General features: G+C 30.8%; 1 protein-coding gene across 1 annotated transcript; it reads left to right on the top strand.

Moving 5' to 3' along the window:
- Positions 1 to 12,598: 12,598 nt before the first annotated feature.
- LOC129748979 (uncharacterized) lies at positions 12,599 to 13,522 on the top strand. Its single transcript, XM_055743791.1, has 2 exons — positions 12,599 to 12,750; positions 12,876 to 13,522. Exons 1-2 carry the CDS (start codon positions 12,687 to 12,689, stop codon positions 13,292 to 13,294), a joined length of 483 nt encoding a protein of 160 aa, XP_055599766.1. The 5' UTR covers positions 12,599 to 12,686; the 3' UTR covers positions 13,295 to 13,522.
- Positions 13,523 to 15,867: the final 2,345 nt, after the last annotated feature.

Below are 15,867 nucleotides of genomic sequence, written 5' to 3'. Positions count from 1 at the left end.
GGCTGATGAAAGGCCTTCTCGCTGCGATCTTTCTATGGTACTCCTTTGCATGGATTCAGCGACGGACAGTACAACGCAATACCGAAATTGGAGCTCTTCCTGTATCTGCCGGATCGTTATTATTGCGTTTTTCTTCACTTCAAGAATGATTTTCTTGTCCGTTCTGGCATCTGTCTTGGGCTTCAGTCCTCTTCCTGGGCGATCCATCTCCGACCCGAACGTTTTCATCTTCTTCATGATTTTTGATACCGCTGTCTTGGTGATTTCGTAGTCCTTGGCCACTTCCCGGTGCGTTTGACCGTTATTCACATCACGAACAACCAGTTTCCGGATGGACAACGGGATGGAACCAGAAATTTATGCGTTCTTCATATTTTACATCTTTTTCGAATGTAGACACCTGTTTGAATACTCCAGAGCCAAGCCAGTTGTTTATGAAACATCAAAATACACAAAACAAACAAATTCGAGGGGCCTCGCGATGGAAACTTATCGAAATTATATTGATTTATGAGTTGGACACTTTATTTTGCCCATTTTTTTTTTTTAGAATATTAATTGTTTTTTTTCTCTATCAGAAAAACTTTCTTTTTTTACCAGCGCAACATTAACAAAAATTAAAAAGAACATAATTAACAATATTTTAAAAATGATTACGATGTGTTTTCCGTGAATTTTAACCAGAAAAATAAAAGAAATGATAGAAAAATAATTTGGACACTTTATTTTGCCCCTCACTGTATGTAGTAGGTGAAGAATAAATACAATGCATGATTCTTCTTCATTATGAATTTACTTCTTCAGTTGAATTACTATTTTGAATAAAAACTAATGTTCCAGGTTTTAGGAACCAACAATTTTCATATTTTTGGGATTCCTCATAGGGAAAGAAACTATATTAAGGGATGTGAGTTGAATGCTGCGATCTCAATGCTTTGAATGCCGTGTAGGAATTTATTCAAAAGGCAGGTTGGACAATTAAACGTGCATAGGGTGATTTGCCAATCGTTGAACAGCTAAGCACATGATTTTGGTTTTTGTGCTGTATTTTATTCATTTCAACCAAATTCACTCGATTTTTTTTGTCGATTGCATTCATACAGGATTGGTAAACAACATTTAAAAGTTCAAATGTTCAAAAAAAGTGAAGTAAAAATTTGAAAAATCATTTAAAAGAGCTTGTCTGGGGCCAATAGTTGCACAGGCAAATTTTATGTTGTACCTAATACTGTCCGATTTTTTCCAATAGTTGCACATTTCAAAAATCTTCTTAAGGCTCAGCCACCATGTGGTCAAAGAGGCTGATATTTGTTACGGAAGTTTATTATGAGAACTTCTCGTTCAAATGAAATCCAATTTGGAGGCGGCCCCTTTTGGGGGAAGGGGAGGGAGGGGTTTTCCATATAAACCGTCCAAAGAGTAATGCGAAAATTGTGACCCAAAATCGAAAAAAACATGAAGCCGCTGGTTTGAGAATCTGGAATGGCATTTATCACTCGTGAAATTTCCTCAGAAACTCAAATATGACTCTAAATTAAACTGGGGCCATCTGAGTGAAGTGTTATTTGACCTTACTTGCCCAGTAGAGAGCTTTTTTTTATATGGTCTACCAACATAAAATTTTGTGTTTTTGAAATTTCATAGAAAGAACTGAAAGATATTTAAGTCTTTTTTTTTTAAAGTACCTATTTACAGGTGAAAGGATCAAAGGACGCGATCTGATTTGCCCCCTCTTACCCCTATGAAGAAAATGTGATTTCATAAAATGATTGCTTCAGGACTTAGTTGGAAGTCCATCGATTTTTATTTAATGCATACCAATTTATAATTTAAAAATGGACTCAACCACGCCCATAGTTCCAGACCTTACATCTGACTTATTGAATAATCTTTTCAAAAAGTTAATTATTTTGAATGTTTTTTTTTCATGAAAGTGGGATTATTTGTATGGAATGTTACCTCCGTAGCGTTTCATACATCTTCATGAAACATTTATTTCACATTGAAAACTTTCCCAACAAATTTCCGGCTGTTAAACTGTTTTCATCAAATTAAGTATGACAAAGTTATGACTGCTTATTTTTCTGAATAAATAGAGCCAAATAAAACTTCACTCAAATGTTTTGGGTCTAGCTCGACGGCAGATTTGAATTTCTGATTAAATTTCACATGATTAGTAATATTTCGAATTTTTCAACCTGGGATTTCGAGTTTTTTGGGATTTTGGGTCGAAGTTTTCCTACTGTACAATGTATTGACAAGATTATTATCAAAATTTGGGAACAGGTTTTTTTTTAAGAAAAATCTAGTTTCTTTGCATTAAATGTTGAGTGAATGGTCGGGATAAAGGATTTCAAAATAAATCTGATAAAAAAGAATCCCTTAAAACCAACGCAGTTTTATTGACTTTGACATTTTTCAGACATTGATCGACTTTTTAATACAAGGATGTGTTTTTCAACCAGTTTAATAATCTCAAAACTTCAATTTTAATATTTTAAGATAGATCAAATGTATTTATGGAAATATGAAGTGTCATTGCATAAAGGTTGAATTATAAAAAATCAACATTGAGTGCATAGAATATGAACATTCTGAGTGGAAAACAGTCAACTAGAGCACAGAAATTGCCAAAATTTATAGTTAAACGTAAATATCAAACATTAAGCAAAAAAAAATCATGTCATATTAAAAGACAGTTCTTTTTTCAGTTGCATGTTATCAATGAACGTGTTCTATTTTATATGGAAGTTTGTGTTGACGAAGGCATTTTTGCTTATAAAATTTTCCAGGAAATTAAAATAAAGTTGAAATGAAGTTTGTATTTGATTAGATATTGATTTTACCAATTCTTATGCTTGAGTCCCCAATTTTCTAAAAAAAAATTATTGTTATTTTTGGCAGTATAAACAACCATGCAATGTTTTTGGAGGTATACAAATTAATAAATTTGAAATTTCCATAGAAATCTTGCAGCAGACTTATGTACAACAATAGGGCAGGAGAAAATTGAGTTGACCAATTGTTGCACGATCTAATATATTTTCTGGTTGTGTATGGATCGTAATTTTTTTTCAAAATCATGGTGTTAAAATTGTCCAGCAAACGTTTCGTACAGAAAACCAATACGAAAAATGTTTTGTTCGAACGTAAAACCTTATTTGCCGTAGAAGGAATCTTTAGGTTTTGCTTAACAAATAGCACAAAAACAGCGCGAAAAAAACAAGAAAAATCAAAACTGTCGTTAGATGCATACATTACAGCAGAAAATAACGCCAAAGCATGATTTCATCAGTAAACATTCCAATTAACATGATTCAGTTTTATTTTTGAGAAAAAGTTGAAAAGCAGCTGAAATATTGATAATTTAAGTCACTCTGTGCAACAATGGGTAAGGGGACAACGATTGGCAAATCACCCTATTCTGGAAAAAGTTTAAACCAAATCCAACGCATAAAACTTTTTAGTAATTCAATCTGAAGTTGTTATTTCATACAATTTAATTTCAGTGGTCACTTCATAAATTTTTAGTTATGTGTCATCAATGTGTTCAATTCTACCATCCAGTTATGGAAAAACTAGAGCCTTTAGTAGTGCAAATTCATATGAATGATTTCTAAGGATTTTTACATTGATCACTCTTCATGATAATCAATGGAATAGTTCTGTCAAAAAATAGTAAAATTTGAAATGTAACTCAAATAAATTTTTCATAATATTATAAAATGGGTGATTTCGGTTCTAAGGTGATGTGGTTTTTGATAACTTAAAAAACTATTATTGAAACTTCTAACATCTAAAACAACTTATCATTCTCATAATAAGTACAAATTATATTTGAATATACTAATCTACGATAGATCATTCATTTTGATAAGTAAGATAATTTTCAAAAGAGGTCATGTACATATGTTAACAAGCCTATGATATTGGATTTTCATTAGATAACACATGGACAAGAAGACAAATACATTGTTTTCATTTGAAGATTATATATTAAGACTAAATCTGTTCAAGTTTCCCAAAAAAAATAAACGGTAAATAAGGTTGCCAGAATTTTTCCGGGCCTATCCGGACCGAAAAAATCTGTTCAATTTTCTGTCACAATCCGCGTAGTTGATTTCAAAATGTTTAACACATAATCCGGGCAATATCCGAACAAGTTTGGTCCAAACCACGGAATTATTCAGTAGAAATCAAGAAGAAAACAATTTAAATATTTTTTCACCAAATCACATCAGCGGATGTATTTAAGAATTTAAAAACAAGTCAGGATAAAACCTGCCATAAAAAATTTCCTTTTTCAACGTTAAAATGGAAAATTTCAAAAATCAATTTATTTTATGCTATGTTTTACAAATAAAGTGAATTAATACGGGTAAAATCCGGGCTTTATCCAACAAAATCTGGTCAACCGGGCTGGACCAGATTTTCTTCAAATTTTGTGTCAAATATTCGGGCAAATCCGGATAAATCCGGGCAAATCCGGATAAATCCGGGCAAATCCGGATAAATCCGGGCAATCAGGAAACCTAAGTTTAAAATGTTGTTCTTGATTCGATGAATAAGCAATCAAGGGACATGATTTTAGCAAACCTAATAACTATAAGTTTTTCAATAATGTTAAAACGATAAACTTTGTTAAAATTCCAATCAAAACTTTGAAAAGGCTAACAAAACTTACAGAGCTTACTTGGCAAAACATGGTCAAATTTGTTTAAATGATGAATAAAAAGCTTTCAAAATTTCGAAAAGTCATATCAATTTTTATTCATCTTTTATCTGAGCCCGAGCAAGGCCGGGTAAATTAGCTAGACTATGATAAACCATAAAAAAACATAAGCATGCAATGTGTTAAAAATTGAAATAATCCGGAATATTTACAATTTTATGTGAAGAATAAGATCCTCATCAGATCAAATACGAAAAAATTAAAGTTTTGTCAAATAGTTCAAATCACAGAATCATAGATCTGGAAGAAGATAAATTTAAAATCGTATTCATATCTCGAAAATCATTCAATGAAATTCAAAAATACTCTTGAAAATTTGTGCCTGACTAAAGTTTTCATAAAAGTTCTGTAGTTTTTAAGAAATAAGACATTTTAACATTTCACGTTTTTATTGAAAAGTTTTTTTAATTTCTTGTCATTAATTCAATAAGTTTAAAACTATTGAATTAAAGATATAATTCTAATGAGTTCAATCACAGAATAAATCACATTTTTTCAGCAGGATTACTTTTTTTTTTAAACCAGGGAGTCATAGGATTATTTAAAATTTTTATGTTTCGAACTCAGAAGAAATACTTCATTTATAAGATGTATTTTTTTAACATTTCCTGTGTAATTTTACAAAAGCTGAAACATGGAACATGGAATATTTATCAGACACTTACTTTGGTGATTGTGAATGATACAAGTTAAAGTAGTTAAATCTATTTTCCAAAGTTAAATTTCTACCTTTTAAAATAAATGGTTAGTGTTAGATTCATAGAAACTGCTTTGTCATAAATGAATGTACATATTTAACCAATATTTTTTCTAAGCATAAGACTATCCTTGATTTAAAAAATATAAAGTTTTAAGGGAAAACAGAAAGGAATTTAAATTTTATAGATTTTTTTTAATGGGATTCTCAAACGATTTCTTTGGATCGGTAAAAAAGATTTGTTATCTATTTGATAACCAACATTTAATCAAATACCATAACTAAACTATAAACAACACCCTCAAATTCAGAACTAATTTAAACAATCTCAGTTCACCTAACGCAAAAATATTGAAATGTTCCACGAACCCAAGAAAAATACGATATAATGTTAGAAGGGATTTTTTTTTATCTGACAGGTTTGCGCCGGTGGTCTTCCGATCTTCACCAACATTGTAAATTGCATTCATTTTCACGATTAAGAAACACAAGTATCTTTTAGATTTCTGAAATTTTTATACTATGAGTGAGATTTGGTTCTATTCTTTTGTAAATAAAATAAAACCATATTTCAAAGCTACCTAACTGAGGTATTTTTCAACGGAAAACATCAAAAATTGCATCAAAACATCGAAATTTTACTAACTTTAAAAAAAAAGTTTTTAAAATTTAAATAATTACCTTTAACATGAAAAATTGTAAAAAAGCTTTATATTTTGTCTTAAAGTACCGTCTGCATCACCGAATATACAGCAAATAACACTATTGTATAGCCCAATTTATGAGGCAGCTTTCATCTGAAGACACCAAAGTGAGCCAATGTCTCCTTTATGAGTTATGAAAGAAAAAATTACAGTAAATCTCTTTTTTGCATCGAAAACGTATAATGGTCGAACAACGTCACTCACATAAGAAGGTAACGCGCGCTTCTATTTTATTTTGGTTCGTTCAGTTTTTTAATTTTTTTTTCGTATCATTTGTTTTTAACTCAGCTTGTTTAGTTTTGATTTATCATGATAGATCCCGTTTAAAACAGTTTCCGAATAGTTCATAGAATTTCAATGAGATTCTCGACCAATACCATGGGAGTTCCATGCGTATTTCAGTTAAAAACAGAATTTCAAAGTTTAGTGGACGCTACCATCTTGGAGTTCAAGATGGCGTTAGAGAGCTTTAGTTTTTTTTTAAGAAGATTAATGCTATAGTCCTAACAAAGTTGTGCTGACCAAAATAAAGCTAAAAATGTTGGGATGCAAAATTGGCCACGGTACATCAACTTGTATCATCCACTAAATTCACACTAGAAAAATAATGTAGGTGTGGGGTTCTTATGTTTAGGCAAATATAGTGGTTTGCATATGTAGGTGGTTATATTTTTAAAATTTCTGTATTGAAATGAATACCCATTAGGGTGGCTCATTTTCCAACTTCCTTGAAATCATGAATCTATCTACCTCCTCCCCCCAATCTTGATCCAATCAATGATAAAACTATACTGAAAAAGTTTAAGCTCATTCGGATAACTCTTAGGCGACCCTCCAAGAACTTCAAATTTGTATAAAACTTTGTATGGAACACAGTTTAAATTTCCATTAAAAAAAATCGTTAAAAATTCTAGTAACATGATACGACCGCACAAACTTGTTAATTTATCAAGCTGAACAACAACTTTGTTAAACATTTTCAAGCGTTTTAATGCAAGTGAAAAAGGTTACAGAGATTTTAGGTTAGCGTTTACTTTTAATAGATTTTCATATAAAATCAATGGAAAATACATATATAGTATAATGATCATCTTGGCAACTATTTGAATACTTTTCTCAATTAATAGGTATGGGAGAGTGGGGAATCATGGGCCACTTTTTTTCGTTGTTCCATAACTTCTTTATTATAAAAAATAAAATGAAAATAAAAAATGTTATGGTTTTCTACATTTTCAAGGTATCATAAGGTATTTTTTTAAAAAAATTAATAAGTTATTTTCCCCATATTCTGACTGATTGAAAAAAAGCAATATTTTTTTAATTAAAAAAATGGTGGGGAATCGTGGGCCACCAAATCCAAGTTGACAAAATAACATGCAAATTTTATGAGTTGACTCAAAACTGTGATTTCCTAATTCATTCCGTGTTTTAAAAGCAATTTCAGATGATGAAATAAAAAAGAGAGCTGTGTATGATCGCATAGATTCCAAAACCTGGCTCGCTAACGTTTTGGCAAAATTTCTTATATAGGATAGACAAAATATTATTCATAACTCTTCATTTGGCATAAGAAAACTTTGCAGATAGGTAAAACTTATTTGAATTTCTGAATGTGTATAAAAACATTAAAATATAGGTGATTCAAGATGTGTGGCCCACGATTCCCCACAAGCTATGATTGGTTGCGTTTGTGTGACTTATTGATGTTTCATCAAAAATTCCTTTTCCACGTGAAAGATCATGACAAAACTAAGATCATAAGCGTATGAGCATATTTTTGTTATGCACTTTAGGTTCCCCATCGATGAAATTAGCTGGTGTTTTTTTAATTATGTAAGTAAATTTTTCTATATTTTTTTAGATTGATAAATAAAAGAAGCATATGATGCGTATTTCAATCTACAACATATAGGAATATATGCTCACGCAAAGCGACGACGAGGACAGTTGGTTTGAGATTTTTATCTCAACACACATCTGAGATATTAAAAGTGGCCCACGTTTCCCCATGGCCCACGATACCCCACTCTCCCCTATTTTCATTTTTTAATATAAACTTATAATACCAGTTAACCTTTTGAATTTAAAAACTACAGTCTTACAGAACTGCCAGATAAAATTCTAACAAATAAAACACTGGAAAACAGATCGCGGTGAACATATGAAAATCCAACAAGGAGAAATCAATAAGCTTAGCTACTTAAAACTTAAACTACCAATCTTGTTGAATAAGGCATCTGAAATCGGATTAGTGACTTTCCATCTTGAATCAATCGTAAAAATGTGTTTAGCGTTAAGGTTTACTTAGGCGTAGGCCACAGTCAGTTTATTGACTAAAAGCTTTTCATGAAATAAAAAACACTTTTATTTTCTTTTTAAATTATTTTTAAATTTAATTTTTTAACATTCTTCGAAACACTTTCAACCATTTCTGAACATTCCACATTCAGGAACGTGTTCTCAGGAAAAAGTTATTTAAAGAGGAAAAAAAATTAAAAAGAAACGAAAAAAAATTATAGAAGCTTCTTTTTTATTATAGATATCTCATATATTCCCATAAAAAATGTATGTGGAAATTTAAACAAAAAAAGGTTTTAACTGTTTTCGATAAGTCCAAAACCTCTTTTAGTCCTGTTGAAAGTTTTTTCTAGGCTTAAAATCTGTGCGTCAATCAAGCTTAATTTTTTTTACAGTGTTGCCAGAATGAATAAAGATTGGAAATTTTAATGTTTTTTAATCATTTTTTTAACTTCAAGGCGTTTAAGGTTCGTCTTAGAGTTGTCAAATTAAAGAGAAATTTTGCACAGATTGTTATCGTGATCTTGATTGATCGGATCAGCAGTAGGTGGCGTGAGCAGTGAAATTATATTTTTTCAAAACTTCCATATAGCTAAGAGCCATCCTAATGCCAATTCGGTCTTAGGGGTGATCGTGATACACGATTTCAAAAAAGAATCTTTAAACGTTATTATCGACTATCTTTCACAATTTTTAGTCTGGTGTCTTCTTTAGTGTCTGAATTAGAAACAGTGGAACTACACACATATTAAAGCTATTTAGTGTGGTTAAATAAGCGCCATTCAAAATATCAACCACCAACTCCAGAAATAGTCGATCTTTAAAAATTTAAAGAACTGTAACATGACAATCACTGATTTGAGTTCCAAAAACTTGGCCTTGTTGAATTACTTGAATTGTCTTGTTTGAGTTTGAAAAACCTTATTTTTATTATTTTTTTTATTTGAGACATATTTATAATAAAACGTTGCAGTAATTTTTTTAAAGTACGCCCATGTTTTTCAATAGTTTAACTCAGGGATGAATAAAGTGTCGCCCACGGCCCGCTTAGCCATTTTTCAAGTTAATTTTTGTTTCGATATTTTCCTTCGAAAAATGATAAAGTCAATACTTAAGCAAAAAATAAGGTTACATATCGACAGCTTGATCAAATATGTAGTTCAGTAATTTTTAATTGCATTTTCCCACAATCATTCAGACTGTTGACCTTTCTTCATACATTTTATGCATTTACTGTGTTCTTTCATATTATGACATAAGTGCAAAGTTGTTGTCAAACACGGAATACTGTTTTTTTACTGAGATTATATTAAGTACCGTAAACTGGGGGAACTTTGATCACTTTTTTCATTCATTTTTGAATATTTTGGAGGAGGTTGCTTTTTTGTAATAACTAAAAGCTTTAAAACCCTTACTGAGGTGAGGAGTATTAAACATGATCATTGATTGCAGTAAATTCAAACGACATTGGTGGTCATAATTAAATGTTTGTTACAAAACCAGATTTCGAGTTCCGGGGTAACTTTGATCACAATGGTTTTTACGTACCTCAACATCTTCAAAATTATTGTTATGGTGCCATTAAGCTCAGAAGGCATAAACATTATTAACAGTAATTTTTGTTAGGACTCAATTGAAGCGTTTTTTTTTTCAAAAACAAATATACTCATAACATAGACAATGTTACTGCATACATTTAGGCGCAAACATTTTAAACATTTCTCAATATTTTTTGGCCTCAAAAACAAATGAAATTTTATCTTTATGCAATTCCCTGAGTCCTCGCACTGTTCCCCTGTTCTTTTTTGCTTCAAACTTAACCATTTGATAGAGGTTTTAGCCTTTTTTTCGAAACCGGCTTTTTCATGTAAAATTACCAATTTTTTTCAATATCCAAAAATTATCATCAAATGACCATAAAAATAACACTTAAACTAAACCTGAACCAAGAAAATAGTTGAACTTTCACATTAAACAACCCATTTGCTCCTAAATGCTTAAATTTGATCAGGAGAGATGTTTGTTTGTGAGCCTTCAAAAAACGAGATTTTTTAAGATTATAAAATTACATTTTAAGTAACATTAAAAATCTCCTAATAAAAACCAAATTTAGCATATTTGTATCTTAATTCATAGGCTTTCAAACGTATTAAACAGTTTTCAGGTATTTTAACTTTAAACTTAGTTAATGATGATTATCTGCCAAAATTCCATGTTGATCAAAGTTACCCCGCTGATCAAAGTTCCCCCAGTTTACGGTATTTCATAACTTCCCAACTACTACAATGAAATTCAAAATTCATGAAAATGGGGATGGAGAGCAAACAAAAAAAAATCGTAAGGCTTAAGATGATCACAGGGATTTCCACTTGAGTCCAGTGGTGAAAAAGGCTAGTTTCTTTAGCACTCAAATACTGGCGAAGTTAAATACTTTTGTATTTGAATATTGACAGAAAATACATTCTTTACTTCAATGTCTAGGAAAGTGCCGATGTGGCTGACACAATTTCTGAGCTCTTGACAAAAACAATAACTGTAAATCTGAGAACCTTCAAAGTCTAAAATTGTTACCTATGATTCTTAATAAAAAATTGAGTCAAAAATTCAAAACCAACATCAATTAATTAAGGCATACTTGAAAATTATAAATCCACAATATCAACGTCATACGATATCCATAAAACTGCTTTAAGAATTCTATTTGATTTAAAAATTCATGAAACCGTATGAAAAATCTCTAGAATCTAGAATATAAATACTTCGTGAAAAGTAGCTTAAAAGCTGATAAATGATTTTGACAATACCTACAATGATCTCCAAAATAATGTTTTCACCTTTTTCATCTGAAAGCTTCGAGGCAAAAAAAATATCTTAATCAAAACATTTTCATCGGCGATTAAAAACTGGATCAAAGCAGAATCACACGTTAGATCTTTGAGTCTTAAAGTGCCCATTATAACTTTTTTCCCCTGACTTCTTTCAAATGATAGTCAATTGAAGTAGCATTCATATCTGTTCCCATAATCAATCATTCGATGATATCTACCGTCAAACGGGGAATCATGCAAGAGCGTGTTTAGATGCATCATTTGTTTACCACAGCACTTATACAATTGTAATTTTAATAAAATTTAATCGAGTTGGTATTTAATGATTACATCTTTAGCAGGTTCCTTAAAGTTTTGGATTCTCATAGAAAATTTGGGAAATTGTGCAATAAGTGTCAAATTTTTAAATTTTTTGATGCTGTAAAAATTTTTACTCAGTACGACGAATTGGCTTGATGATATCACCATCAAATATCATATTGGTTTATTATCCCATATCAACACTGTTTGTGTAAAATATTTTTTTTTTAATAATTATTTTAATACTTCAGTTACCAGTCTGGGGTAAGATGAAACAAAATGCAAATCAACTTGAATCCTTGTAAATTTTGTTTCCACGTGCTGGACATAAAAATTTCCCAAATAGAAATTTTATTTTTATTTTCAGCTATCAGAATGTTTTGCAGTATTTTTTACCCCTGAATGTATGCATAATAATTATGCTTTTTCTTATAAAAGCATTTTTCATTGAAAAAAAAATGGAATATTTATTTCGAACAAAAACAAAAAGTCCTAAAATTGGTGTTTCATGCGTTATAGCTTCACAAATTTATCAAAAATTTTAAAATTTCAAACGTTTTAATTCAATTTTTCATTAAAAACAAAATTTGTGGCAAGTCAACCCTTTTTCTGAGTGAGGTAAAAATCGCATGTTTGAAGAAATAATAAAAAAAAATAGCGGAAACTAAAATTTTTCAAACTACGTCAAGGGCATCAAGCCCCTTCAACCTTAAAACTTTTGGTGCATAATCACTAGATATATGATAATCCGTCGATATAACTTTTTTGGGGCCCATTGAAGTTGAAAAGTGTAGCATGTTACCCCAGTTGACGGTATTTGATACCATTTATCTATCGGTTTCCGGACAGCTTCTATGATTTGATTCATGAACCTTCTAGCTTTTTGTTTGCTGATCACTTGTTATTAATAACTATCATCCAACGATTGTTTGATTGAATAGACGATCACGAATGCGCAGTCGCAAATCCGTGATGCTCTCAATGCAACCACGAATACTAATCGCTCATGTCCATTAGTAAACATCATCCGGCAGTAGTCAAAGTGAATCTTTCTATACTCAGTCACTAGATGTGTGCGTTCATTGTTGGTTGACTCACTGGGTTTCAGCGTTATTCCATTGAATGAAATGTCAATTTTCATTAAAGAATGTACTGTTTTTGTTTTGATGCTTGGACTGAGTATAGTTGAAGGTACAATGGTTCTACTAGCAATTTGAAAAAAATTATTCGATGTACCTGCTAATAAATGATGATTTTCTTCGTTAAACAGTCCGCATTTATAAGTTTTTCTTGAATTGATGCAACTTTATTTTCAGGACACATTACCTGTGACACGTGTCGTTCGACGAAAAGCTGGACGGAATGCAATCAGGCGGCCGAACCCGTGGAATGTCGTCACATCATGCTTCGGGGCATGTTGTATCACTGGGGCTATAAGAATCCAAATTTGACGGTGGCCGCCGACCTTGCTGATCCAGACCGATACAAGTGTGTTCAGTTGAAGATTATCGAGGAAAATAAAAGTCCACTCTATATGAAGCAGTGCACCCTGGAGCAGACTGACTGGTGCAGTGGATGGATCGATGGCGTAACCGTTGAGGATTGCAGCGATGGTTCCTACTGGCTCGAGATTGTTTTAGTGGTTTTCTTTCTTCTGGTGTTTATTGCGTTTGTGATTTTGTATTGCTTTTACATTCGATACAAACACGTGTTCGAAGGGGGATTCTTTGCTTAGGTCAACTTGATAGATGTTGGTTTTGTAACAATAATATTCGATTATTTACCGTCATAAATGCATCAAATCATCCAGAGAGGAATTCATTTCGAAACATTAAAAAGTTTTCTAGACAATAAAAATGACTGAAGAATTTCCTCTTAATAAGGCACATGTACTTAAAGGATACAATTTTTATCGTATGTGTTAAAGCTTTGAATTTTACAAAAACTATGTAAAGGGATACTAATGCACTATATTAAAAATTTGCTGAATTGTTATTCCTAGAATGAAAAAAAGTATGAATCCTTTATTTAATTTTCCGAAAAACTGCCTCGAATTCAGAATGGTATACTGTTCATGATAAAACATATATGTTAGTTCAACAAACAAGCAACTGGTGTGAAATAGTTCACAATCAGGGGATGCTCCTGAATACCAAAAAAAAAAACTACTTATCGATCATGTGTCCTCAAAATAATTGGAGCTTTAAACTGTGTCTGAGTCGAAACGAGTAGCAGAAATTATTAAGGAAACCGAAAGAAATGATACACTAGCAGGAGTTTTGCAATCGTGTATAAAAACACCATAAACAACTTTTAAGTTGCACTTCAAGACATCTGACGTAAAACCAAGCAAAACTATGGTAAGTCTATTCGAGCCTACAGAGTTGACAAGAATCAACAAAATTTTTAGTTTCATTCATGAATTGTTCACAGATCACTCGGTTTAATTTGTTGACGAGTTTTTTTAATACAAGCCATCAATGATAATATTTTGCTAGTTTTAGGCTCAAATTTTTCGTGCCATCAATTTCAGCTTGACATGTAATTTATCAACAGGCAGGGTGCAACAGATTTATCAACTTGTACTAAAAAAACTGGATGATTCGGAAAATACTTAATAGAGCTATGGAAGATGCCACTTTTGATAGTGAGCTTTTTTGCCTTTCTTACAAAAATGTATAGTTATCGGTCGATTTGGGAGATCATTGATTATGGGTCTAAGACCTACCTTCATAGGTACGAAACTGAACTGAAATATTGAAATAATTTTTATCTTTAAAAACTGTACTATTTCTACTATTCAATCTATATAAGAACGGAAAAAGCTAAATACATAGTTAAAAAATTTGATTTTCATAACAATTGCCTTAAAAATGATCACTTTAAAAAATTTATCCATCTGGCTTGCTATCAACATCCAGCAATCACTTATCATGATTATCTTAAATTTAAAATGACGTCATAGACACAATAGGCGATGGGAGCATCCGCATATGCTTTCGACAAAATTGACAAAATGACGAACAAAACAACAAGGATACTAAATTTAACAAAAACTTAACTTAATCGACAAAGCTGTCAAGATTCTATATTTGTCAACTTTCACATAAACATTATGTTTGTTTCCTAGTTCAGCTTTCCGCCAAACCCGTTTCTCAAATTTAACCGTATTGTAAATTGCAATCCCGAAATTTCCGAATTTTTCCTCTCCAGCATTTTCCGATAATGCTCAAGAACCAAGCATGACTCTCTCAACATCAAAATGACAAAAATTGACAAAATTGCAAAAATTGTCAAAAATAAGAGAATTTAAAAACATTTGCAAATTTTTCGTATTAAACTGAATTGAAAAAACTGGCAAAATTAAGAGACAAATGACAAAAATGACAAAAATGACAAAAATGACAAAAATGACAAAAATGACAAAAATGACAAAAATGACAAAAATGACAAAAATGACAAAAATGACAAAAATGACAAAAATGACAAAAATGACAAAAATGACAAAAATGACAAAAATGACAAAAATGACAAAAATGACAAAAATGACAAAAATGACAAAAATGACAAAAATGACAAAAATGACAAAAATGACAAAAATGACAAAAATGACAAAAATGACAAAAATGACAAAAATGACAAAAAAGACAAAAATGACAAAAATGACAAAAATGACAAAAATGACAAAAATGACAAAAATGACAAAAATGACAAAAATGACAAAAATGACAAAAATGACAAAAATGACAAAAATGACAAAAATGACAAAAATGACAAAAATGACAAAAATGACAAAAATGACAAAAATGACAAAAATGACAAAAATGACAAAAATGACAAAAATGACAAAAATGACAAAAATGACAAAAAATGACAAAAAATGACAAAAATGACAAAAATGACAAAAATGACAAAAATGACAAAAATGACAAAAATGACAAAAATGACAAAAATGACAAAAATGACAAAAATGACAAAAATGACAAAAATGACAAAAATGACAAAAATGACAAAAATGACAAAAATGACAAAAATGACAAAAATGACAAAAATGACAAAAATGACAAAAATGACAAAAATGACAAAAATGACAAAAATGACAAAAATGACAAAAATGACAAAAATGACAAAAATGACAAAAATGACAAAAATGACAAAAATGACAAAAATGACAAAAATGACAAAAATGACAAAAATGACAAAAATGACAAAAATGACAAAAATGACAAAAATGACAAAAATGACAAAAATGACAAAAATGACAAAAATGACAAAAATGACAAGAATGACAAAAATGTCAAAAAATAC

Source organism: Uranotaenia lowii, chromosome 2 (genome assembly GCF_029784155.1).
Source record: "Uranotaenia lowii strain MFRU-FL chromosome 2, ASM2978415v1, whole genome shotgun sequence".
NCBI classification, from domain to species: Eukaryota; Metazoa; Arthropoda; class Insecta; order Diptera; family Culicidae; genus Uranotaenia; species Uranotaenia lowii.
The sequence above is the reverse complement of the archived record's forward strand: the minus strand, read 5'-3'. Positions and strand labels throughout refer to the sequence as shown.